This window comes from Pleurodeles waltl, chromosome 3_1, assembly GCF_031143425.1.
Source record: "Pleurodeles waltl isolate 20211129_DDA chromosome 3_1, aPleWal1.hap1.20221129, whole genome shotgun sequence".
Lineage (NCBI taxonomy): Eukaryota > Metazoa > Chordata > Amphibia > Caudata > Salamandridae > Pleurodeles > Pleurodeles waltl.
In genome coordinates this window covers 1,192,320,116-1,192,347,796 of record NC_090440.1, presented here as the reverse complement: position 1 = coordinate 1,192,347,796, position 27,681 = coordinate 1,192,320,116, and the positions used below count along the sequence as shown (strand labels likewise).

The window sequence follows — 27,681 nt, the reverse complement described above, 5'->3', positions numbered from 1 at the left end:
CCCTTGTCGCTGAAAATGCTTACCATTCATTATAAACGCTAATACTATCAGGTCCCAATGAATTCAGGAAAAAGTAAGCAACCTTCCAACAGGGCTATTTTGGAATGGGATATGGCCTGGACTGCTCTATGCCGACACCAAAAAGATGGAGTTAGAGCAATAATGTTGACCATTGGCAAGAGAAAGAGGAAAAAAAGAAAAAAACACAAACACCTGCTGCCTAATCCGGCTGCTTCCATTTGCTAAAACAGGGAGGGACGTGGTTGGTGCACCTAGTTGCTTGCGATTAAACAGACTTCATCGAGAAATGTAGCCATGCCAACCATGATCACTTTCCTAGTGGTAGATTTCAGGATCCTTAGGGCTGTCTCTGAGGTCACAAGACCTAGAAGTTGGCATAATGGAATAATCCACTTCTTAATTTGGAATCGTTAAGCGACATAAAAAATAAAAAAATGAGTTAAAGATTCTGGAGCAGTATTGCATGCTGGAAATGTTTTGCTGGACCTGTTCCCATCTGGCAGTGAACTTATGTAGGGGGAAGGGGGGTGACCCATACTTAAACTTCAGATAGAGTTGTCTTGGAAAGGAACTCTGAATTCTGCTTGCAAATCTGAAAATATATTGTTGTTTTGTGTCCAGTCAGTCAGCAATCCCAAGACTTGCTTACAGAAGATCTTCTGGGCCCATCAATTAAGCTCATAGGTCTGAGGTTACCTGGTTTGTCCCACCGCCCTTTCTTATAAATTGGAACAATCTCGGCTCTACACCAGGACTCTGGTAGGAGGCCCCCTTTTAAGATTGCCGTTCATATGTCGTTTATATAAGCTTCCCAAATGTCAGGCTCTGAAGTGTAGAGATCAGCTGGGACACAGTTTGGGCCTGGGGCATTTTTGGGCACAATTGATTTAAGCTCTCTAAGGGAACCCATGCTAGTTCTCTCAAGGGTGTCTACTTTATTTAAAGCAGCGGTAACTCCAGGCCCACCATACTGATTGCTTCCTTCCTTGACAGTGACTGTGGAACATAGCTTCTCAAAGTGGTCTACCCACCTGTGCGGTTGTACGTGGAAAGCAACTGAGCACGCTGGAGAACGGCTACCAAGTGCTATAATACTCAAGAATGTCTTGGAGTCACCAGATTATGCTACCTATGTTAAATCTGCTCTGGCCTCCTTTCATCAACAGGCTTTAGCTTGTGTTATTGATCCTTTGTAGTTTTTATAGGCCACGGGGATGCCACTCAGGTTTTTTGCTTTAATAAGATCCAGGATTAAAGATTCTGCTGCCCTGCACTATGCGTTACACCATGTGTGCAGGGTTTTTTGTACTCTTAGCTGAGCCCCTAGGTTCTCTGAAAAATATGTCCCTCAAGCTTGCAAACACGTCCTCATGGACTTTTATGATTATGTTAGGGGCTGCACCATCATCCAGTAGGCAGCACATTTTTTCCAGGGCATTTCCCACGTGAATATACTTTGTTTAAGAGGTCTGGGTATGCCTATGCACATTCCCACTTGAAAGCATTTTTATTGTGTGATTAAACTGAACTGGCCAAAATGCTAGGTTTTGTTATGTCCGGGATGGGGGCAATCAGACCAGACAGCACTAGTTTCAAGGCATTGTGGTCAGTGTCCTCCCTTTCCAATACAATCATGTCTTTCATAGATGACCAAATATGCACAGTTAAGAATATGTAGTCTATTCTATTTGAGCAATTGGGGCGTTTAAATGTGGGGGCACCATCTTGGTCAGACAGAGATCTATCAATACAAAATCTTAACCCTGGCTTCTCTTCACTTCTGAAATGCCACACTTGGGAATGAATCATAACCAGCTGTTCAAATGTCACACTAAAGACACCTATGACTCTTGTTTCGGCTTCAGAGGGTAGTGTGCTTAGCTGATTTTCTAGATGCACGAGAATGGGAGATTCCCTAGCCGCACCCAGAGGCCTATTGTACACATTATTATATAGATAAACACATCTATTTTCTTTGCGCAATGATAGGCCAAGGAGGCTGGAGGAAGATCCGGGCAGCTTCTTGATTTTACAGTTTCGCAAGTTTTTTACCCTGAGAATTAAGCCCTTGGCAGGCCGACCTCTTGCTTGTACCAAAGCTGGACAAAACAATCCGAACCTCCACATCTAAAACAAGATTCATTGCACCATGTTTCTTGGAAAACACTAACTTCACAGTTGTCAATAAAACTTCCCACTGAAGGTCACTGAGTTTGGTTTTTATGCCAGCTATGTTCCATGAGAGAACACACCATGGGCCTTTAGTAGAGGGGCCTCAGAAAGTGACTTACACTGGCATCTCGTAGATGTTTATTATCTGTGACTGCATCCTCCTTGTACCTGCCAAGCATAGCTACATTATTTAAATTCTCAAAGGTTCCAATATTCTGGTAGTTGCCAGGTAGTCAGTCGACATCCTTGAGCAGTAATGTAGGAAGTCCCTCTATGGTGGAAGCATTAGAAAGGATCGGAGGAACATAACTTCCTTCTCCATTGGGACCTGATAATGGGTGTCAAATCCAATTGCTATGGTCTCGATGTGGAGCCATTGTACTGCTCCGGTGATGCTCATGGGGCCACTCCTGGAGTTTGCAGCTGGGCATAGATCTTCACTACTTTGAGATGATAACGAACTTGGACATCACCTGACTTACCACCACCACACATCAACTCTGAGGCCAATCTGAATTGTACATGTGAGTCCTGTGGGGGGCACGACCGGGCCAGGAGTCCGTCCACTGTAGCCCGTTCTCTTATGGCCAGCTTAATGTTGTAAGGACATGAATTGTTTGACATGCATTAGGCAAACATGATGTTTGAGCATCTAAAAGAAAGGTAGTTGCATTTATGGGGGATCCAATGCATTACCTTATTGACTGGGGATTCAGCTGATTCCCATTGGCCGGTACTAGTTCAGGAAGCTTGGTCACGTAGATGGCTTCTCCCTGGAAAGATGTAGGCAATACTAAAGGATGCCTCTTTAAAAGCCAAGGAGACACATAAGAAGCAAGATTCCCTTTTAGTGAAAGGTGCTTCCTTTGTGGACTCTGAGTCAAAAGCTGGGCAGTAGAGGCAGGGGGTGCTGATAATTTTTAATGTTGTGTACAATCCGCAGGTTAGTGCATGCTAAATGAGAACCAGTCATTGGGAGCAAAATATTATTTCCCCCTGTTAGGCACTGACAATCAATGCCATCCCGTTCAGTGGGGATATTCTGAGAACTTTGATCACCCATGTTAGAGTGGGATTTGGTGAAGTTCAGTATTTTTTTTGGTTAGTGGGGGTCCATTCTCCCCAGTACTTCACCCTTACAGGAGCATCCACACAGCTGGCAACTTGCTTCACTAGATTGGCTCCCGCGCTGCACACCTGGGAGACTCTCTAATGCTTCTGAAAGATCCGAGTTAGATTTTTGGAGTTCATTTACACTGTGAACAAAGATTGTACAGACACCTTCAAAGTTTCAAGGTCCTCCCTAAGGGGTTCTACCCCTAATGAGCCGGGTCGAGTGGACACCCTTTTGTCTTTACTGCCTTTGAGGCAAGAGGCTTTGAGGCATCCCATTCATCCTCGCCCAAGTTGGTAAGGGTGGTATACCGGTATAAGCAGACAGTGTCAGGCAGAGTGTCAGCTTCAGCATTTTTTTAGCTCAGGGGAATCGAGGAAGAGATTGTTACTGGAGTAAATGGGGAGCAAGGTCCTCTGAGGTGAGGGGGCGTGTCAGATCCATTCGAAATAATACCAAGGGGCCTTGCCAAGCTAGTGGTGACCTTTTTACTGTTTCCTTTAAAGTAATGGTTGATTTTAGGCCTAGCACCAGTTCCCTCAGTCCGAGTTGACTTAATGACATATGCGTCTGTCACAATATTTTCTCTAGATCCCCGTAGTTTGGCCTGAAATGCTGGTACGTGGAGGATCCATTTTCCTACTTCCATGTTCGATCATTTAGAGTCTGTAAATGCAGTAACCCCTTATTTTAGGATTCCTTTGGTTCTAGGTTCAGAAGGTTTAATTATTGTTGGATATTTCCTTTTAGCATTGCCTATTTGTGGACCTTTGTCTGTGAATATTGGAATCGTGAAAGCTTTTCTACATTAGTATGGACCCAGAGGTAACATTACTCGCCTTTTCGAGGTGATGGTTCATAGTAGTGATTATAATTTTATTTATAGTGTGGTGACAAGTTCTGTTGTGTTCTCTTCCCTCTGTACACTGTTTTCTCAGTGCACTTAAATTTGTATAACAAAATCTTTTGACAATTTTGGCTTCTCACTGGAGCTACTATGAGCAGCTGTTTGTATTTTGATCCTTATTTTGTTAAACATACTGTTGAGTATTGTTTATGTTTGAATTTATAGATCACACTTGAGTTGCAGCCTTCCCAACAAGGTTTTTATGCTGGATTTCTGGGCCCTAAAGAAGGTGACTCCCACCTCGCAGCCCCACCAAAATGCACGTCAGCACTGTGTAGGACATTAGGAGGAACATTTTGCTTCTAGTGTACACATATATTGGAGACCATTCAATACTTATCAATAAGGACTGTCCTAATATTAGGACGTTTGACAAGTGTATTAGCAAGATCAAATTAGATTTAATGGCAAATTGTATATTTGTGTGATTATGAAGTTTATTAAAATGTAGTGGTTAACCTGAAGAAACATGCATGTGGCCCCTCTCTAGAAGGAGTGACCACACTAGGGGCCAGATGTAGCAAACAGTTTGCGAGTCGCAAACGTCGGAAATCGCCGTTTGCGAGTCGCAAACGTGTGTTTGCTATGCAGAAATGCATTTTGGGAGTCGGAACCGACTCGCAAAATGCATTTCCGACTCGCAAATAGGAAGGGGTGTTCCCTTCCTATTTGCGACTCGCAGTGGTATGCAATTCCATTTGTGACCACGCACGCGGTTGCAAATGGAGTCGCAGTTACCATCCACTTGAAGTGGATGGTAACCCACTCGCAAACTGGAAGGGGTCCCCATGGGACCCCTTCCCCTTTGTGAGTGGAACCAAAAATATTTTTTCAGAGCAGGCAGTGGTCCAAGGGACCACTTCCTGCCCTGAAAAAATCAGAAACTAAAGGTTTCGTTTTTTTTTTGTAAGTGCAGCTCGTTTTCCTTTAAGGCAAACGGGCTACACTTGGAAAAAAAAAACTGCTTTATTTAAAAGCAGTCACGGACATGGAGGTCTGCTGTTCCCAGCAGGCCTCCATCCCCGTGAGTGCCCATAGTTGCTATGGGGGCGCAAATTGCGACCCACCTCATTAATATTAATGAGGTGGGTCTTTGCGACCCCATAGCGACTCGCAGACGGTGTCTGAGACACCGTTCTGCATAGCAAATTGCGAGTTGCAATTTACGAGTCGGAAGGACTCGCAAATTGCAACTAGCAATTTCATACCTACCTACATCTGGCCCTAGGTTATTTTGTTGTCTCGTGTTTAATGGAATCTTTTAATTTTTTTGCAACAGTGTATGTTTGGTGTGTTGAAGAGATGTGGTGTGATCGGAATGGATGTTTGTGTATTTTTAAGTATGCTGAGAGGGAGTGTGTGCTGTGACCCAGATCACATGGTGTAACTTTTATACGTTGATTCTTGATTTTGTATTACTTTTGAAAAAAGCTGAAAGATAAAGGAAATGAAAGGATCTGTAAGTAACAAAATAGTTTATTTTTATGTTTCTCTGCCTTGTACATCGTTAATGTAGCTCCAGTAACTTTATTATGAAAAACTGGACAGGGATTTTCCCCATTACCTACCATTTTGAGGCAGCTTTTGTTCTTGATTTTTTCCTGTTTTCCCCCCAAAACCCTCCACCTTCTCGATTAGCACGTCGATAGTGTCTAAACTGCAGTTTTCTGTGGCATGTCTTCTGGTGATCTTGCCCATGCCCCACTGCATTATCTGGCATTTTCCTCTTGCCCATATCAATCTTAGTCAGTATTTGATGGTGAAACAGAGTACTTATAATTTTCACTGAGGTAAAAGCACTTTTGACGATAGGGCCAAGGGGGTCGGCCCTGCCCTGCCTCTTCCTGATGCTGACGGGTGCAGGATGGGCCCGCCCTTGGCTTTACCCAGGAGCAGACCGTGCTGCAAGACCATGATAAGCACTTTATAGTGTGGTGCAGGTTACACCAGGTGCAGTGATAGTCAGCCCATCTCCAGGCCTTACGAATCCTGGGACTCCAGTCCCTGTAGTTTGAATTCATCCAAAGCGCTCTCTTACAACTTACAGTTAATTGACAGGAACCACTGCAATAGTTTCTGTCAATGCAAAAAATGTCCACCAGGCCAGGGTAAATTTGATAGGCAAGGACTCCACCAGGTGACGTACTAATTAACTCTGTCATGCTGATGGAGTGAAATCCATCCGTCAAAATATAAATTAGGCCTCCAATCTGGTAACAGGTGAAGATGACATTAGAGAAATGGTTGCGCTGTCTCATCTTCAAATGTAATGAGCACCCAGACATTTCTCTGACCCTCTAAACAAAGCTAAACACTCAGGCTGGGTTCATAGGAGCATGCAAATGTAAAAATAAAATGGAACACCTCATCCCTCTCCAGGTTGTATGACCTGGTACCCTTCTTTCATTTTCTGAGGTCTGGAAGAAGTAAAAAAATGCTTTCAAGAACTAGTAGGCTTCGAAGTGCCAGTACACAATGCAGTGTTCCTTCTGAAGGTCTTTCATCTGTTTCTAGATGTGATATATCTTTGAGCAAGAATCAGGCTCCGTGAATTCAGGGTTGAGGGTGTTTCAGCAAAAAACAGAAATAAGAAGCTCATGCTATGTCTCTCTCATATAAAACTAATGGTTCATAGCCATGGACCTTTGCGGTGACAGTCATGGCCTACTCAGTGCCAAACAGCAGTAATAATGTGTTAAGCAGCAGTATTTCACCACCATCATCAACTGCACATTTCTCAGAGGCTTCAGAAATGGACATTAGTATCGTAGAATTCAGCGGCATGAACTGAGATTCCCTCTTACCATTTAGAGACACTCTTTAATCGTCTTTGCTGTGTGTCAGTGAGGCATGGGGTGGACCCAGGGTTGAATTGAAAATATAATATGGCACAAGCACTCCCCAAAATAGTGTCTCTCATTCACAAATCATTATTTTTTGTAGTTTTATACAGTCTGAACTCGGCCGAAAGGCACTGAAGCAAGTTACATGAGAACCTGTTACGTTGCACCAGATAAAATTCATGGGAAAGTGATTAAGTGATTTGCCCAGTATCACAGGATGTTGAGGTCTGACTAGAACACTGCGCCTTATGTTTTTGTTCCTCTGTGAACGTGGACCTCAAAGCAGGCCCATGCAAACATACCTCTACTCCTCCACCAAGGCCTAAAACACACCAGGACCAAGGTTACAGCACCTTGCCCCTAAAAGTAATGGCCCAGCATGGGATCACTGCTTCTGGCCAGGCCACACGTGGCAAGGGTCCGAGGTGAGAAGGGCCAGAGCAGCACCTGGCCCCCAGCCTCAGTTTGACAGCATGGCACTGTGGTTGCCCATGATGCTGGCACCACATTACTGTGGTCTGACAGGGACTGGGAAAGACAGGAAGTCTCTGTGGGCCGGTTTACAGAGGCCCTAGAAAACCGCCCTCATGTGACTGAGGCACCAGCCAATCGCCCAATGTCCGATTGTCTGTCTTCCAAATCCAACCCCGAGTGGAAATGGTTTGTCAGGAGGGAAGAATGGAAGAGAATAAGGGCTAGGAATCACGATTACTTCAGTCATATGTAGGAAGCAAATCTAGAGCACTGTAAACGTCACATCAGAACTTAGAGTGTAAACTTTTTAGCAATAGTATCCGGGAGGAGCTATCAAGAGAAAGTGTTTATTTTTAAGGCACCCGAAAGCTGAACGTTTACTATACAATTCGGATTGTTTTAATTGGTGAATAAGAACTGTCCAATCAAAAATGTCTACTGCTACGTTTTGTTGCAATAAATCAGAAGTGGAAAATTAAAAAAAATGTGTGCTGTAAGTATTGCTGTTCAGATTTGTTGCCAGCCCATAAAACTGATGTTGCTGCACTTATAATACTGTGCTGATCTATGCTTGCCCTGATGACACTGAACCAACGCAAATACCATATATAATGTTGTTGTTGCCCTCCTTGGGGGTGTTTTGACACATGGAGTCCCCTGATAATTCTGCTTACCTATGGGTATTCCAAGCCGCTGCTGCTCTTTGGTGAACCCACTGAAGGTGGCTTTCAATGCCTGAGACATCATCTCTTTGCTACTCGGTGTCAGGAGAGGCACATCTGCACATTCCATGTCTGAAATGAAATAGAATGAATAATTTAAAAATCTAGACTCAACCAAAGCTGAAGAGGCACATCTGCACATTCCATGTCTTAAATGAGAGATAGTGAATAATTTAAAAGTCACGACTCAAACAAAGTGGAAGAGCACAGCTCGGGCCGTTCTTATTGTCACTCATGAAGACAATCTGTCAGCAATCCTGACACTATCAGATTCCTGGCTTCTCGGACTGTTCTGTGATCTGCAAAGAGAGAACGGCATACAGCTGGCAAGGGATTTGCACATAGCCCCGGAATCTCACTCTCATGAATATTTCACCTGTTTGTTTTCTAAAGTGGACGGGGTATGGTTAGAACTTGAAACTTAACTGTTTGGTTTTTGCATGCTAACGAGAGGTAAGTGGTTGTGGGTGGGTTGGTTATGGAGAAAGAGAGAGGAAGGAAGAGAAAGCAAGACTGAGAGAGAGTAAGAGAATGTGGGTTTCTGAAGAAAGAAATCAAAATTGGGGTTCATATGTATTATTCATTCCTTCGGACAGGGGACATATTTATATTAAAACATTGTGATTTTCCTGTGGGGACTTGCAACATTAGTGAGGTGGGTTTTTCTTTTGAATGTAACGAAGTCCATGCATCAAAATAAATTTTCTCACCAACCACATTTCCATTGTAGGCTGATCCTCAGACGTGGTGCCTTTGAATCATCAAAACAAGAAGCCCCACTTTAGCAACCAAGCAGCAGCCAGCAGGCAGAACAAGTTTCCACGCTAATTTCTGTTTTCAATGTCCAAACACAAAATACAAAGGCTCTGGAGATGCACTAGGAAGAGGAAGAGAAGGGAGTATTGGGCGTTTGTCACTGCAGTGATCCTTCAACAGAACAACTCCAAGTGCCTTGGGTCAGCAGTGTGGATGGTTGATAGGCCCTAGTCACGAATAGCAGGGCTTGTCTTGTGATACCTCACCATTAACACTGCTAGTGCTACCCCTGAATTCAGGGCTCTCGAAGGCATCAGGGCCTCAAGAGCACTCTCATTTGTGTAGGTTCCACTGGTGAGTACCTTACCCTAGCCATTAGCAGTAACTAAGAAACAGTTGTGGGAATAAGGGTGCTTCAGGGGGTCAACCAAGCCATGAAGGATAAATGGGAGTATTGCATAACTCGGGAATGTCGGTCTCTATGTTTAGCAGCCTGAAAAAATGAAGAAAGTCTCAGAGGCCGATTTTAACATTTAGGAATACAAGCATTTAGGAGCATCAAGACTCGATGAATCCATGGTAACTCTTACAACTGTCCCATTGACTCAACACTTTGGTGCAGAAGCCTGTGGTATGTAAATATGTCCATTCTCTTCCGAGGCTGGCTGCTCCTTGCGAAAAGAGATGGCTTTGGCCCTCTCTCGAGGCTACATAGAGAGCGGAATCAGGTTGCAGTCTTGGTGAGTTGCACGGCAGCATTCCACACACTGCTCAGATTTACAAGCTGCTGAAATGGATTTTACTGGTCAAGGACACTGGAGTGGATGCAAAAAGAATCTGGAGGGCGGGTTGGGGAGGGGGAGTGAGGCGAAGGTTTTCCACAGCGAAAAGCGCTGAGGACCTCGAAATGCTAAACTCCATAATCGATGGCTTTCTCGTAATACGTTGTCACTACCTGGGTAGGAGGAATAAGGATGGACTAACAAAGAACATGCAACCCGGTTACCTAGTTTCAAGGGAGCGGATCTTTGTCAGATATTGGAGCACATCCTATTAAAATAAATTTGCAATGGATGTAAACAAATTGTATGTAAATGGTCCGTGGGAATCCTGAAAATATTGCATGGATCTGTCCCTTTTGCAACTATCCTGACCACTCATGGTGCTCAAGAAGAAGCACATGAACCAGGTTGTTCATGCTTCAGTGTACGTTTCTAGTCTTTAGTGACATTTAGCACTATAATCGCACACTACAATGGTGTACGCTGTTTCATGTTGAATCACCTGCAAGCCAATGATAGTGTCTATGTAGACGAAAACAAACTGAGCCGCATCGCTGACTCTCTTGCCCAAAGTCTGCTGCCATACTTAGGCAATACTAACGCCCACCCACCTGACATACACTTTTGTACCCAGTTCACATTATTTTCAGCACATCTTGCAACCTTGCATGCCAGTCCTTGGGAATATTTGATTCGCCAATTCCAAGCAGCTTTACCTGTGCTGGGCACGTCTGAACTGGCTTTAGGGATGCTTAAATAGAATCAGTCCATCCTCAGGTTCACATTAGTTCTTCTGACTAGGCTTAACAGAATCTATCTCTCAGGCAATTATCTCTTGATAATATTAATTCAATTCTTGGCATCTTTGTTTGTATTACACCACAACACTTCCCACACGGGCTACTGAATTTAGAAAGACACCTCGCCCATACATAGCGCCTTAAAAAAAAAACTAAACATCGTATCTCTCACTCCTTTTGCTCTGCTGCACGCGACAGCAACAGAGGCACAAACACAAAAAGAGCACCACTTTATCCATCGTGCTTAAACTCACGTGCTTTCATCCAAGCAAAAGTCATGAGACCCGTCGCCAAATGCAATTTGTTACCCTGTCAGGGATGGGAAGTGCTGTGTCAATGCAATACAATACAAAATAAACGTACGTGCTCTAGCAAGCAAGCCTCAGGTCACCAGTGGCAGCAGAGGTATACAAATGACAAATGAAACATCATTTCGATAGTTGGCTTACTGCTAGCTTGTTTAAGATAATTTTATTTTGTGGAAATTAATAGATTTCTTTTTCACCAGAGATTTTGCTGTACGTTTGACAGCATTGCAGGTTTTCAATCCAGCGCTGCATATCTTGCATAAGCCACACATTGCAACATCTCTAGGGCTTAGCGCTGTTGGCTTTGATTAAAGGAGTGAGGTTGCCGAGTGTGCACTGCAGGCTCTCAGCCGTGGTAGGTACTCAAATGACCTAGCATGCTAGCGCATTCCTTCAGAGTAGGGAACGCAGCTGAGGTTATCCTCTGATTCATACTTCAGTTGCATTATACCTCACCCTTGCGTGAGGGCCACCCACATCCACTGCTCCTTCCAAATGTGAGCAGGCAAGCAGTCACTGGGAGCACAATGAGTCAGTTACTAGAACTGGTGAGTCCGCTTCAGCGACACGTCACATTTCGCCTTCAATCTTTTTCAGTTTTTGTTATCATACTGGCAGGAGTGCAATTATCCATGTAACAGGGTCTAAGTCCTGCAAAACGCTCGATTACTGCCCAGCGAGATCGCACTGCCTACGAAATAAAAATAAAAAGTAGTCCTGAAGCCATGCAGAAAACACAGAGCCTCGTATTTTTCAGTAGTTGGCCGTGGTGCTTGAGGAGGGAAAAGGCATGACTTGTGCATGCTTTTCACTAATGAAATCAAGCAAATTTTAAAAGGAAAGCCCATGAACCAACCAAACTGATGGTCGTGACATGGGTGTGGTTAAAAGTCCATAGACAGATTACACCAGGTACAGAGCGCTTTGCGCACTCGACCCTAAAAAATATTCTCTTTAGCCAGTGCTACCACACCAACAACCAAACACTTTAAGGATTGCAGAAGGCACTTTGATGACGGCTGATGAATTCTGAGACTTAAGGTGGTATACTTTATTGGATGTCTCCTTTACGTATTGTGATAAAAGTTCCAAGACAACAGAGCTCTCAAGTTTTTTAAGGGTTTTTGGGTGAGTAGATCTCCCAGTCCACGTTTCTGATTTGCATTCTGGTACTGTTAGTCCTGAGTTGGTAATGGCACAACCCGGATTACACGGACTAGAATACAATGACAAGCCCTGGATTTCTGGACTTGGTGAGCTCCACGTGCATAGAATTAAGGATTTCGAAAGTTGAAAGATGATCAGTGATAAATGGAACTATGACAGATTACACAAACAAATAACTAGGCAAATTATTCCCAATTAGATTTATTTAATGTACTTATATTTAATTTGGATATCCTGAAAAAATGGTGTGAATCCAGTTAAGTTGGACCAACACTGGTCACCACAGACCTATGAGAAAATATTGAATCCAGTTGGATTATTTGAATGAAGACAACTAGACGTTTCAAAGAATGAGACCATGCCTTCTCAGCATATACCAGCTGTTGGAATGGGAGGGAGGAGCTACAAAATCAAAGTTAGGGCAGAATATACATTTCCTGTTACGTAGCCTTAACTTTATATAAGTGGGTATCATACAAGACACTTGAACAAAGTTCCTATTTTAAAGCGTACTGCTTTATGCTATCACTGTGCACCTACCAGTTGAAATGGGAGACTAAGCAGTAGTAAACCAGGAGAAGGGCAATGCAATTCTTTGTGTACAGTGTAAAGCAGCCTCAATAAGACTCTTTAGTGCCTTGCGCATATGGTAGTAAAATTCAAATAGCTTCAACAAAAACATTTCAAAGGAAGTGGCCTTGAGCTGTCACTGGGCACCAGCCAGTTGAAATCGATAGGTATGGCAGAGGTGAGCCTTTGAGCTGTCAATGTGCACCTACAACCTTTCTGTGTATGGAAGGATTCAATTGATGACCATATGGTTCTAGTTCATCCTTTAGCTCTTTCTATAGGAAGCTTTACCTTTCTGTCTGACACATCTATTGGTACCAGAAAATATAGGAGCTTTGGGTCTGCCCCTTCCTGATTCAACGACTTGCCTTTTTTATTTCTTTGTTTGTCCTGTCCAGATGAGTATTTAGTCTCACCATGCTTTTACTGACGGATTTGTATGTCTATATTGATAACGTGATAAAACAAGTTTTCCCTTTCCATATTTCTATGCCATTTAGCTTTTACCTGTTGATGGAAGTGCATAGGGGGGCATTTAACTAATTTTTCTGTCTTCCTTTCCATCATGGGTCCGCATCTGGGTGCTCCCAATGATCCCTCTTCTTTCCCCTGTACATTTGGTTTTCATTGCTCCCTACCACCTCCTTCTTTCCCCAGATGTATCCTGGTGCTTCAATCCTGCCACACCTCCTCACTCATCCAGGTCTCTGTTATCTCCTCCCACCAAGTCACTGCTGGTTACTCAATATCTCCTCAGATCTCTTCCTACTGGCAGTGTAATCTATGGCCTACCCTATCTTTGCTCCAGTCATTTCCACCCTGCCTCTGCTTGCCTCATCATTGCCATCTCCGTCTACCACCACTCATCCTTGTATCATGATCTCCAGTGGGGCAAGCCTCTTTATCCCCACTGCCTTCACACTATGGGCTAGATTTACAAGGTGCTATCGCCACCGGAGCATCACTTTTTGTGATGCTTCGGTGGCCCACAGCCGTGCGCCGTATTTACAAGGTGCCGTTAAGCCATTTTCTGTGGCTTAGCGCCATCTTGTAAATATGGCCCCCTCACATGCAGCCACAGCAACACCCATTGCATTTTGATGCTGCCTCAGATTTATGATAGTTTGTAAACCTGAGGCAGCACCAAAATGTAATGCCTCGTTAGAGTGGCGCAACGAGGATAAATGGTTTTATTTCTCCTCGTTTTTTGCTCTCCCTGTGTGTGCTGCATTCTTCAGCACACATAGAAAGAGCAAATCGCCATTTAAAATTGTTTTGTGCAGGAAGGTGTACCTTCCTGCACAAAAACAATCTCCCCCTCAACCTAGCCATCCTTCCACTATGGCACAAGGGTGGCTGCGTTGGCGCTCGGCAGCTAATTTAGTGCCAGCACAGGGGGGAGCACAGAGGTGTGCAGTATTTTATTAAATACGGCACATCCCTGCGTTTTGAAATTGACGGAGGGTGGCGCAGCCAAATTTGGTGCTGCGCGCTAATTTTCTAGTAAATCGGGGCCTATGTTCCCTACCTCCCTCAGCTCCCTTCACACTGACAGTTTTCACTTTAGCATCTCCACCCCACTAACATCATCTCCAAAACATGACTCTAACCTTCATCATCGATTCCACCCCGACTCTTTGCACCTCTCTGTTCTATCATTTCCTCTAGCTTTATCCTGCTTTTGCATTCACCATCTCTGTGACATCGCCTTGCTCACCTTTCCTCCTGTGATTTCTGCTGACTTCTTCCACCTCATCAACCTCTACGAGCCTCACATCTTCATCCTTCCCTCCTTTCCTTCTCCTTGGTGGCTACTGCCTTGAGCACGGTAGCATCCTCACATCTGCACTCCCACCCGCCTTGTCAGCTCCTCTGCCCCTGCCCCTGCCCCACCCTCATTATCATCTTTGCCCTCCCTCCTTTGCTCATGCCTCCCCCGTCCGCATTATCAAGGCGATCTAGTTATGAGCAAATGGATACCTAAATGTGATCCTGAACCTGTTGTTTAAATTCCTTTGCTTAGAATATGAGCTGATTTGAACTGTCAGTGACGGAGAGGCCAACTCAGCGGACTGATGTGTTTACAGTGTAAAAAAGATTGCTATGTTTGAAAAATAAAGGACATTAATTATAAAATTGATTTAATGCCTTCCTTCATCTTTTATACATGGATACAACAGCAGACTTAATTTTATGTTTCTACTAACTAGGGACAGGCGTAAGTACTATATGAAACAATAGCGGAGGTTGCTTCTCAATTATTGAATTGGTTGTGTCAGATTGGTGTTGTGGTCAGTTGGCTTTTGGAGGTGGTCAACTATATCCTGGGACATTAAATTTGATCTTGAGAATTTTGGTTTATCACCATATTTGCCCCCTTTTTTAGGGTCGAGCCTGCGTTGCATGCGCGCGCGCATGGGTATCGCAGCGAGACGCTTTAGTGTTTAGAAAAGGGCTCGGAGCCCTGTCGACATCATGTCCGTGTTTTTCATTGGTTCGTGGGCTTGCCTAATAAAATCTGCTTGCTTTCATTAGTCGAAGGCATGCATATGTCATGCCTTTTCCGGTGGCTAGCCCTCCTCGAGCGCATCAACCAACTACTTTTTCTCTAATTTACTAGCGCGATTTCACTTGGCAGAAGTCGAGCGCTTTACATAGTTAATTGCACTTTTTCGGCTTACGTACATAAATGCACTTTTGCCGATATGTGAAAAGTCGGGTTAGGAGTTTACAACGCTATCAGCTCTAACATGAGCAAACGCGAGACCCGTTGCATTGCAAATGCTTGTTAAGATTTGTGATTTAAATTGTGCTTTGGACACTACAGCCAAGACGAACCCCTGGCTCTGCCCTGGGTCCCTAAATTCTGGTTTGTTCATTCTGACTTTATGTCATTACGTGTGTGCTTGTTTTAACTCGCATGTAGCCTCCATTAACAATCATATTAGTTCCAAGATCTAAGTTACAAAAATGAGACTGAACACAAAGAAAACATGTAACTGTAAAATCGTGAAATAAACAGACTGTGACTGACAGGGCTCACAATGATGTCACTCTAACTTCTTAACCGTGTTCAGACGAAACAATGTGGCACTCGTGCCACGACATTAGAACACCACAAATAAGACACATAAAGCATTCTAAAACTGTCACAACATTCCTGAAAACACAATAGAGCACTCAAGCATCGCAAGTGGATGCGCTGAGCAAGCAGTAGGGGGAAGGTGTAAAGTTGCTAAGTATACAAAGAGGGACAACTTGTAGATTGGAAGCATCCCAGCTAGTGGTGAAAATCTGCAGTGGTGAAGTGGAGCAAAAACTGAAACTTTGCTAGCTTGAAGTTCCAAAATTCATCCAATGTTATAGGTGACCATAGGGCCCTGTACCAATACTCTGAACTACCAGCAGAGTATGACCAGTGGGAACTGGGCACAGGGCACTGGCTTGGTCTACACCTGAAACCACAGTATTTGCAGACCATGACTGTCAGCCATGACCCCTCTGTACTGAGAATTATATCCATCTTTTTTAGTGACTGGTGATAAAACACTTGCAAAGCATAACAGTGTACTCAGTACCCAAATGATGTATGGAGAACAGCGAGCGCTGGACAATTGCCTGTGAGTTTTGTTCAATACCCTTTTCTGGCATAACCAGAGGGCGTGGGTTTGACCAAAAGCTTTTGTATTCTTGTTTCCAGAAATGCCCTATGGATATTTCAATGGAATATGAAATTGTGGTTACAGCCACACAACCCACCCTCTTCCTAAATAAATATGCATTATAATTTCCAAGATCAAAGTTAATTGAACATGTATTTTTCGGGACGATTTATGCAGAAATCTACATAAGAGTAAAGGATGGCCTTCAGCAATACTGATGTGCTGTGCTGTTCTGTTTGCAAAATTATGAACGTTGTACAGCCTAATGCCATCTCATCGTGAGTGTCGCATGGAACAAAAATGGTTTGCGGGTCAAAGACAGATTCCTAGCCAGAAGTAGCCCTTTTCTGCTGGGAACAAGGAAATGTTTGCCCCTCTTGAATTTTTAAAAAACTCAAAAAATTATGTTTAAAGAAATGCCAGCCCCTGTTGAGGTCACCAGTTATCCCAAAGGTTCTACTCACTGTACTTCCACATTATTTTGAACACCTGAAATTGACTTCCCAAGGAACTATGGGGGTCATTCCAACCTCGGCGGTAAAAGGCGCTTACCGCCGTGCAGAAGACCGCCATAACACCGCTGCGGCCGCGGTAAACCTCCACGGTCATTCTGACCCACAACAGGCAAACCGCCAAAATACAGATATCCACAAAAGTCCGCCACACCAAAGGCCAGCGAGAAACTGGCGATGACCAAACCTCCAACGTCACGGCAACAGAAATACGCCCACACTATCACGACACACGAATCCACGCGGCGGTCTTTCAACCGTGGTATTCCATTGGCGGTACACACCGCCGCGTTCAAAATACACACACTTGTACAAAACACTACAACATTGGACAATTCAAAATACACACACCTGATACACATACACACACCACTCCCACACACCCAATACAATATAAAATACACACCCACATCACCCACAAACCTCCACTCCTAGAGATTCGTGAACACGCACCGAGAAAAGACATCCGAGCACCCAGACGCCCAATTCACTGTCACCCAGCAATATTTGCACGCACTTCACACAACACAACAATACACATCACCACACTTAGCACCACACAATCCACCCTACACATCACCCACACCACCCCATGGCACCGCAAAGACACCCCAGGTTCTCTGATGATGAACTCAGGGTCATGGTGGAGGAAATTGTACGAATAGAGCCACAGCTGTTTAGGACACAGGTGCAGCACACCACCATTGCCAGGAAGATGGAGCTATGGAGCAGAATAGTGGACAGGGTCAACGGTGTGGGGCAGCACCCAAGAAATCGTGACGACATCAGGAAGAGGTGGAACGACCTACGGGGGAAGGTGCGTTCCATGGTATCCAGGCACAACATCGCGGTGCAGCGGACTGGCGGAGGACCCCCACCTGCTCCCCCAGAATTTACAACATGGGAGGAGCGGGTCTTGAACATCCTGCATCCTGAGGGCCTCGCAGGAGTAGCTGGAGGAATGGACTCTGGTAAGTCTCATCTTCACTACTTCATCCCCCCCACCCCACCTGCATGCCAACTCATACCCCCACCCTCACCCCCATCACACCTACTCCTTGCAAATGTCTCACCATCACAACCCACCCATCCCAACACCTAGCCCTGCATGCGTCCACAAAGCATGGACACCCATCACCAAAGCATGCCCACTGCACATACACATACCCCCCGCCCCAAACCACCATCACAACAGCCCCCACAAAGGAATGCCAGCACTGGGGTACACGGGCACCCACCCATTGCACGCTATGGCACACACAGAAGCAATAACCATACTTTTATACCCCTGCAGGACCCGAACGCCAGGTCACCACGCAGGAGGGTCCACAAATGTCCACTCCACCCCCAGAAGAGGCCCACAGTGAGGACAGCAGCTCTGTCTCCCTGGATCTAGATGACCAGCCCGGTCCATCGGGGACCTCAGGACAGTCGGTTCCCCTCAGACAGCCACAGGCCACAGCAGACCTTCCCCCCTCTGGGAGCACCAGCACAGCACCCACCCAGCGGGCCCATACCTCTGTCCCCAGGACATGTCAATCAGCGGTGTGTCCACCACTACAGGGAACCCAGGCTAACCCAACACCCCAACAACTACAGGGACCTGGGGGCAGTGGTAGTGGGCACACGGTCCAGGGGACAGAGGCCCAGGGAAACAGGGGAACTGGGAGGGCTGCTGTGCGTCAGGGGGGGGGACAGGCCCAGGGAACCCACTCTCCACGAGGCCCTCTCCTCCATCATGGGAGCCTACCACCACTCCCAGGAGACGATGGCGACGGTCCTGGCCAGGTTTCAGGAGATCCAGCTTCTGCAGGAGCAACAGTATATGGGGTTCAGGGAGGAACTAAGAAACATCAGTTCCGCCATGGGTACCATCGTAGTGGCCCTGAATCAGGTAGTCACCACATTGCGGGACACTGTGGCACCTCAAAGGGCCCCTGACACTAGCATGGACCAAGAACTGCCTACCACCTCCGCCGGCGCTAGTGGACAGGAGGCCCCGACACAAGACCAACAGGCCACCAGAACCCCACCCCCTGCAGAAGGAGAACCACCCCGCAAACGGTCCCTGAGATCCAGGACAAAGACAGAGCACGATGCCAAGACCCCCACCAAGAAATGAGACCACCCTGATTGTCATCCCACTGTCCCACATTGTCACCCTGTCCAACCTTAAACTGCCCCTGCTCCACTTTCCACAGGCATTTGGACAATGCACCTGTGATACTGATAGTCTGGACTCTGCCATGAACAATCCTCCACCATCACCCCTCACCGATTTGCAACCACCCATCCAATTTAGAGCACTTGAATAAACACACTTATTGCACAAAACAATCTGGAGTCTGGCTGTGATTTTGAACAAATGTATTAGACATGACCGTGCCAAAATGTTCATTCACATTGTGATGCCAACAAACCGCTGTCACACAGCTGTAGTCCATGGAGTCTTTAAGTAAATGTAATATGCCGGTGTGTACTCTTACCTGTGTGTCATTGAAAATACTGCTGTATTACTGTGTTCCTGTTCTCTATGTCGTCCTCTTTGGCTTCCTCCTCTTCACTCTCCACAGGCTCCACAGCTGCTACAACACCACCATCTGGACCATCCTCCTGCAGAAAAGGCACCTGGCGTCGCAAAGCCAGGTTGTGAAGCATACAGCAGGCCACGATGATCTGGCACACCTTCTTTGGTGAGTACATTAGGGATCCACCTGTCATATGGAGGCACCTGAACCTGGCCTTCAGGAGGCCGAAGGTTCGCTCGATCACCCTCCTAGTCCTCCCATGGGCCTCATTGTACCGTTCCTCTGCCCTTGTCCTGGGATTCCTCACTGGGGTCAGTAGCCATGACAGGTTGGGGTAACCAGAGTCCCCTAATAGCCACACCCGGTGCCTCTTGAGTTGACCCATCACATACGGGATGCTGCTATTCCGCAGGATGTAGGCGTTATGCACTGACCCAGGGAACTTGGCATTAACATGGGAGATGTACTGGTCAGCCAAACACACTATCTGTACATTCATGGAATGATAACTCTTCCGGTTCCTGTACACCTGTTCACTCCTGCTGGGGGGGACCAAAGCAACATGTGTCCCTTCAATGGCACCAATGATGTTGGGGATATGTCCAAGGGCATAGGAATCACCCTTCACTGTAACCAAATCCCCCACCTCAGGGAAAATGATGTAGCTCCGCATGTGTTTGAGCAGGGCAGACAACACTCTGGACAACACCTTGGAAAACATGGGCTGGGACATCCATGATGATATGGCCACTGTTGTTTGAAATGACCCACTTGCAAAGAAATGGAGTACTGACAGAACCTGCACTAAAGGGGGTTCCTTGTGGGTTGGCGGATTGGTGACATCAGGTCTGGCTCCAGCTGGGCACACAGTTCCTGTATAGTGGCTCGGTCAAGCCTGTATGTCAGTATGACATGTCGTTCCTCCATTGTCGACAGGTCCACCAGCGGTCTGTACACGGGAAGATTCCTCCATCTCCTCGCATGTCCCAGCGGACGGTGCCTATGAAGGACATCAGCGAGCACAGAGTCAATCAACCCACAGGTACGTTCCCACAGCTTGCACATAACACGATTCCCAATGCATTGAAAGGTTTGTATGAGTGTTAATGCAAGGCCTCGGTATGTGTGACGCAGTAGAAATTAAGCCATGTGGGCCCTTGAAATGGCGGCTGCCTGACCTGTGAAGTGCAACAGTGGGATGTGAGGTCAATGCGCTGGCGTAGCACACCGTGGCGGTAGGCGGTCAAAGACCGCGGCGCAAAGCCACATTGGTTAACATTGAACCCTATGGGTTTCAGGAGCCAATGACGATGTGCGCCGGCAGTCGCGGTACGCACCGCCGCGGTAGGCACCGCCGCGGGCGCTACCGCCATTTTCTATCTGCTTAATCACTCGATACCTGATCTTCCACAGGAGAGGACCTACACTGCAAGTGCTGCTGTGACCTCGGTCTGGAAGAGACAATGGCTCATGCGACTGGGGAAAGGGCCCCTGCCTTCACTGCGGAGGAGTTGGAGAAACTTGTGGATGGGGTCCTCCCCCAGTATGCACTACTCTACGGTCCTCCAGACCAACAGGTAAGTACACTGGGACCATGCTTAGTGGGCAATGCCTGTGTTGAGTGGGGTGGATGAAAGATGGTGGGGAGGGGAACGATTGAGGCATGCATCAAACGACAGATGAGAGCATGTGCCACATGGCAAGGGTGGGGATGGGGGGCCACTCACATCGAGCATGCAGAAGGTGATGACTATTTTTCTCTCCCTGTACATGTCACATAGGTCAGCGCCCACCAGAAAGTCTCTATTTGGCGTGCCATCGCCAAGGACGTCCGGACCCTGGGGGTCCACAACAGACGGGGCACCAACTGCCGGAAGAGGGGGGAGGACATCTGACGCTGGAGCAGGAAGACGGCGGAGGCTCAGCTGGGGATCGCTTCCCAACGTGGGAGGGGTGCCAGTCGGACATTGACCCCCCTGATGTCCCGGATCCTGGCGGTGGCCTACCCCGATTTGGATGGGCGCGTGAGGACATCACAGCAGACACAAGGGGGTGAGTACAAACACATTCTGCTGACTTTGCGCGCAGTGGAGGTGTCTGGGTGGGGGAGGAGGGCTGTGGGTATCCTTGGCCAGGGCGATTTCTGTAGGCTAGGCCCCTCCGTAAGGCATGGCCCTGTGCCCCCCGCCCCCCACCTCTGTAGGGTGCCAAGTACAGGTATCCATGGCCCTGTGTCATCTATGTGTGCAGTTGTCGTCCATAGGCTTGTAGGCCATGTCCCACGGATTGCGTAGTGGACCCCAAGTGCGCGGCGTAGTGCAGGGGGCTTCTGTGTCTGTCCTCTCCGCCAACGGTGTCGCCAATGCATGCACTCAACATGTCTTTATTTCTACCCCCCACCCTTTTTTGTGGTCTTCCTGTTCATGTGTGCATTAGCATCATCAGGCGGAGGAGAAGTGGCATCGGAGCACGAGGGAGCTGCATCCCACATGGCCCTGGAGGGCCATGCAACGGAGTCCGAATACACCAGTGGGACGGAGGGCGAGGGGAGCTCCACAGCGGGGACTCGTGCTGATGTCAGTGACAGCGACTCGTCCTCTGAAGGGAGCTCCCTTGTGGTGGCGGCAACATCCGTGCCCCCCGCAACAACAGGTACAGCCGCCACCCAGCGCACCAGCACCGCCCTCCCAGCAGCCCCTCAGCGTTTGCCCGTGCCCGCTCACCCAGGAAGGTGGGCATCTCCTTCGCCCCAGGCACCTCAGGTCCTGCCCCTGTCACTCCTGCTGCCCTCAGTGAGGAGGTCATTGACATCCTGAGGACCATCATTGTTGGGCAGTCTACCCTTTTGAATGCCATCCAGGGTGTAGAAAGGGAGGTGCACCAGAGTAATGCATACCTGGAGGGCATTCATTCTGGTCAGGCTGCCCATCAGCGATCGTTCAACGCTCTGGCCTCAGCACTGACGGCAGCCATTGTCCCTGGCTCTAGCCTCCCCCCTCCAACTTCCTCCACCCAGACCCAACCCCCTGTACCTCTGCCTATCCCAGACACACCATCAGACCAGCCTGCACACACCTCAACACCCAAGGGAAGCTCATCCAGACATAAGCACCACACATCACACAAGCATTCACACAAGCAACATCCACATGCAGACATACCAACACCCACTGCCTCCACTGTGTCCCCCTCCTCCTCGTCTCCCTCCTCCCTCCCTGTGACATCTCCACTCACACTTGCATGCACAACATCTTCAGCCACTACGTCCATCACCAGCACACCCACCAGAACATTCCGCACACGTGAAGTCACCACCCCCACTACCATTTACACGTCCCCTATGTCCTCTCCCAGTGTGTCTGTCACCCCCTCTTCCAAACTACACAAACGCAGGCAGCCACCCACCCAACAGCCATCCACCTCACGACAGCCTCCAGCCCAAGCACCTGCACCCAAAGACACCAGACTTCACACTCCTACAACCACATCCTCTTCCTCCACTCCCATACCAACTACACCTACCCGTCCCTCTCTTTCGAAATTGCTTTTCCTTTCCAAACTTGACCTCTTTTCAACAACTCCCCCACCCCGTCCATCTCATAAGACTCCAATCAGCACCTCAGCCACCACAAAACCGGGACCTGTAAAGACTGTTTGCCATGGATTGTGGAGTCCCCCACCCTCAAGGGCAGCCAGTTCAGCTAGGAGCCAAGGCACCGCCAGCCCACCCCCGGAAAAGCATCCGAAGATTGCCAGTGCCCGGCGCGAGAGGCCAAAGACACCAGGGACCAAAATCCCTACCATGGCTCCGGCAGGAAGTGGGGTGCCACCTGGCACACCGCCAAAGGTGGGAAAGGGCCACAGGCGAACAGGGAAGGGTGGGAAGGGCAGCACGCCCGACAAGTCCGGCAGCAGGCCAGCTGGCCAGGAGGGCCCCACCAGCCCCATCCCAGGTGTGCAGGAGGACACCCACAGGCCCGGTACTGCAGCCCAGGAGGGCCCCGCAAGCCACGTCCCAGGTGGGCAGGAGGACACCCACAGGCCCGGTACTGCACCCCAGGAGGGCCCCGCAAGCCACCAGACAGATGGGCAGGAAGGCCCCGCCAGCCACATGTCAGGTGGCGAGTGACATCCATGCCATGGCTGGATCCGCTGACCTGGACACTCATCTCAAGCACCGCTAACCAGGGCATCGCCGTCTCAAGCACCGCTGAACAGGGCACCGCCGTCTCAAGCACCCCTGAAAAGGGCACCGCCGTCTCAAGCACCGCTGAACTGGGCCCTTCATCTCAAGCACCGCTGAACTGGGCCCTTCATCTCAAGCACCGCTGAACAGGGCACCGTCGTCTCAAGCACCGCTGAACTGGGCACCGTCGTCTCAAGCACCGCTGAACAGGGCACCGCCGTCTCAAGCACCGCTGAACAGGGCACCGCCGTCTCAAGCACCGCTGAACTGGGCCCTTCATCTGAAGCACCGCTGAACTGGGCCCTTCATCTGAAGCACCGCTGAACAGGGCACCGCCGTCTCAAGCACCGCTGAACAGGGCACCGCCGTCTCAAGCACCGCTGAACAGGGCACCGCCGTCTCAAGCACCCCTGAACAGGGCACCGCCGTCTCAAGCACCGCTGGACTGGGCCCTTCATCTCAACCACCGCTGAACTGGGCCCTTCATCTCAAGCACCGCTGAACAGGGCACCGCCGTCTCAAGCACCCCTGAACAGGGCACCGCCGTCTCAAGCACCCCCGAACTGGGCCCTTCATCTCAAGCACCGCTGAACTGGGCCCTTCATCTCAAGCACCGCTGAACTGGGCCCTTCATCTCAAGCACCGCTGAACTGGGCACCACCGTCTCAAGCACCGCTGAACAGGGCACCGCCGTCTCAAGCACCGCTGAACTGGGCCCTTCATGTCAAGCACCGCTGAACTGGGCCCTTCATCTCAAGCACCGCTGAACTGGGCCCTTCATCTCAAGCACCACTGAACTGGGCCCTTCATCTCAAGCACCACTGAACTGGGCCCTTCATCTCAAGCACCGCTGAACTGGGCACCGCCGTCTCAAGCACCGCTGAACAGGGCACTGCAGTCTCAAGCACCGCTGAACTGGGCCCTTCATCTCAAGCACCGCTGAACTGGGCCATTCATCTCAAGCACCGCTGAACTGGGCCCTTCATCTCAAGCACCGCTGAACTGGGCACCGCCGTCTCAAGCACCGCTGAACTGGGCATCGCCGTCTCAAGCACCGCTGAACTGGGCCCTTCATCTCAAGCACCACTGAACTGGGCCCTTCATCTCAAGCACCGCTGAACTGGGCCCTTCATCTCAAGCACCGCTAAACTGGGCACCGCCGTCTCAAGCACCGCTGAACTGGGCACCGCCGTCTCAAGCACCGCTGAACTGGGCCCTTCATCTCAAGCACCGCTGAACTGGGCACCGCCGTCTCAAGCACCGCTGAACTGGGCCCTTCATCTCAAGCACCACTGAACTGGGCCCTTCATCTCAAGCACCGCTGAACTGGGCCCTTCATCTCAAGCACTGCTAAACTGGGCACCGCCGTCTCAAGCACCGCTGAACTGGGCACCGCCGTCTCAAGAACTGCTGAACTGGGCACCGTCCTCTCAAGCACCGCTGAACTGGGCACCGTCCTCTCAAGCACCGCTGAACTGGGCACCGTCCTCTCAAGCACCGCTGGCCCATTGGCAGAAGGGGTAGGCCCTCATCTGTGTCGGGCAGGGCTGCACAAAGCACTCTGGGCACCAAGCCCCCTCCAGAAACAGTGGAGACTGTCATCCACTTGTGAGACTGTGGCTTTGCACTCCCCAGGATTGAACAGTGGGCAACCCACCCACTGTTAAGACTTGAGAGACTGTGGCTTTGCACTCCCCAGGAAGGCACAGTGGGCAAACCACCCACTGTAGAGACTTGAGAGACTGTGGCTTTGCACTCCCCAGGATGGCACAGTGGGCAAACCACCCACTGTAGAGACTTGAGAGACTGTGGTTTTGCACTCCCCAGAATGGCACAGTGGGCAACCCACCCACTGTAGAGACTTGAGAGACTGTGGCTTTGCACTCCCCAGGATGGAACAGTGGCCATGGAGGCCCCTTGTGGATCTGGCGTCGTGGACTCATCTGGCTGAGGTGCCCCCCCTTCCATTCCCCCTGAGGTGCCTGTAGTTTTGCTATCTGATGCCCCTGCAGTGTTCTCTCCGTTGGTGTCAGGTATCCTGTGTGGGCTTTGCCCATGTGATTTGGGCCCAGTGGTCCACGGACAATGCCTGCAAACATTATTGGACTTTTAATATTTATGTATATAATAGTTTTAGATGTGTGATATATTTATAAGCCAGTGATACAATATGTTTGACTGTTTATGATCATTTCCTTTTGTCTTTGCATTCTTCCGGGGGGTTTGGGGGGTGTAACTGTGATGTATTGCTATGCATTGACGTGTGTGTTGTAGTGGGTGAGGGTGGGGGTGGGTGTGTCGCGTATGTGTGTCGCGTATGTGTGTCCCCGTAATTTTTTGCCTCCCCTGTGTCGTAGGTGCAGTACTCACCGTTGTCTTCTGCGCCAGCGTTCGTGCTCCTGGTAGAGGAGCAGGAAGACAATAGCTGGGAGGATGTGGAGTTCGGGTCCCATGCTGTCCAGATTCCTCGTGGGGTGTATGGAGGTGAGCGTTTTCCGTTCGAAATGGCTGTTTCCGCCGTGTTTTTATCTGCGGGGCTACCGCCCCGGAAAAGGTGGCGGATTGGTGGGTTGTGATAGGGTGGGCGGTACATTGTCTCCCGCCTGTCTGTTGGCGGTGACCGCCGCGCTGTTTGTTTGTCCCGCCGTGGCGGTCGGAGTGTTGAAGTGGCGGTCTCTGTTGGCAGTTTCCGCCAGGGTCGGAATTCCATTTTTTTAACCGCCAGCCTGTTGGCGGGTTAGCCGCCGCTTTAACACCGACCGCCAGGGTTGGAATGACCCCCTATATCTAGCTTCAGGCAGCCCAAGAGGGATCAGTTCAGATTCAAATACTGCTTGACAATCAAAACTGCTATATTTCCATAAATTAATCAACTTTCAATTTTTTAAAATATTTGATCCGTCATTTTTAGGTGTTGCCTGAAACTGCGCTTGCACTATCACTTGCAAGAAGGCAATGTGATTACTTTCAGGGGGCGTGGAATATATCCATAGCTTACCATTGGCTGGCTTCATCGTCACTCTCATTTCCTTGCTTCTCTTTGATCAGGGGTACCAGCTTCACTTCCTCCACATGTGTTTGTCCCTACCCTAGGGCATGGTCCAAGTGCTGCATCCTTGCCCAGTGTCCTTCCACTGCTCTTGCTTTCGGAGCCACCTTTTTCTTGTAGTTTTAGCACTCCATAAGAGTGCATGTGGTAGCAGGCTGCTCTCCCCTTCTCCATCCTGCTTCGTGTTGCTGTTTTTTTTTTTTTAAATAATGGAAAACGCTTTATAACGCATTGGAGTGCTATACATGAGCACCGGATTACATTATACAAGGTCAGATTCATTTCTTTTTGTTTCCTTTCCCCACTCCTGTGTTGTAGCGTGCCCCACCTGTACCCACTGTTGCTTGCCCGTGTTGTGTTGCTTACCCCTCCAACAAGCCATCCGGCATTGTATTGCATGCCCCCATTGTTATTTCCTCCCTCCCAACTCCTTTTTTTTTCTTTTTTAACTTTTACTGCAGGCAGGAGGGCTGGGCGAGAGGCATCTGCAAGCCTCGTGTTGCATGCCATCCCTCCCTCCCAGATACTGCCAACCCCGCTCTTCTGCCTGCAATTTTTTAAGAACAAAGGAATAACAAAAAACACAAACATACATGAACTGGATAACCGCACTGCTGCATAGCGCACATGCTCATTACAGCGTAGACCATGAAAACACTACTGATAACAGTACTCTTGGTTTTTCCTTCACATTGTTTTTGTGCAGTGTGTGTTCCTTGCCATCACTCTGAACTGGCATGGAGGAAAACCAGGATTAGAAACCAGCACCAATTAAGCAACAGTTTATGAGGTCTGGAATTAATTTGCAACAGAATTGCGAGCAGGAGAAACTGAGGCCTAAACATACAGAAAGGATATCTCTGTTTTAATTATTTGTGCAATGAGGTGTCCCGCTAATCAGGTGCTAAAACTGGCTGCCTGGTCTCCACTAATAAGCGTACTCGGGCATCTCTGGTAGCCACCAGCCGTTAAAGCAAAACAAAAACATCTAAAACGAAGACAAGCATTGGCAAAGCAAATAGGTCTCACCTATGCAAGAGCTATTAGCTCTGCCAATGTCTTGTAGCACTGTTCCACAGCAGCACAGCTGCTGTGCTGCATGGCTGGA

General features: G+C 48.4%; 1 protein-coding gene across 1 annotated transcript in view; it reads right to left on the bottom strand.

Moving 5' to 3' along the window:
* ETS1 (ETS proto-oncogene 1, transcription factor) overlaps positions 1 to 27,681 on the bottom strand; it is a 165,106-nt gene that overhangs the window by 86,734 nt on the left and 50,691 nt on the right. The window contains exon 2 of the mRNA XM_069224505.1: positions 8,206 to 8,325. Within this exon, the coding sequence (XP_069080606.1) occupies positions 8,206 to 8,325 (120 nt within the window). The remainder of the gene's footprint in view (positions 1 to 8,205; positions 8,326 to 27,681) is intronic.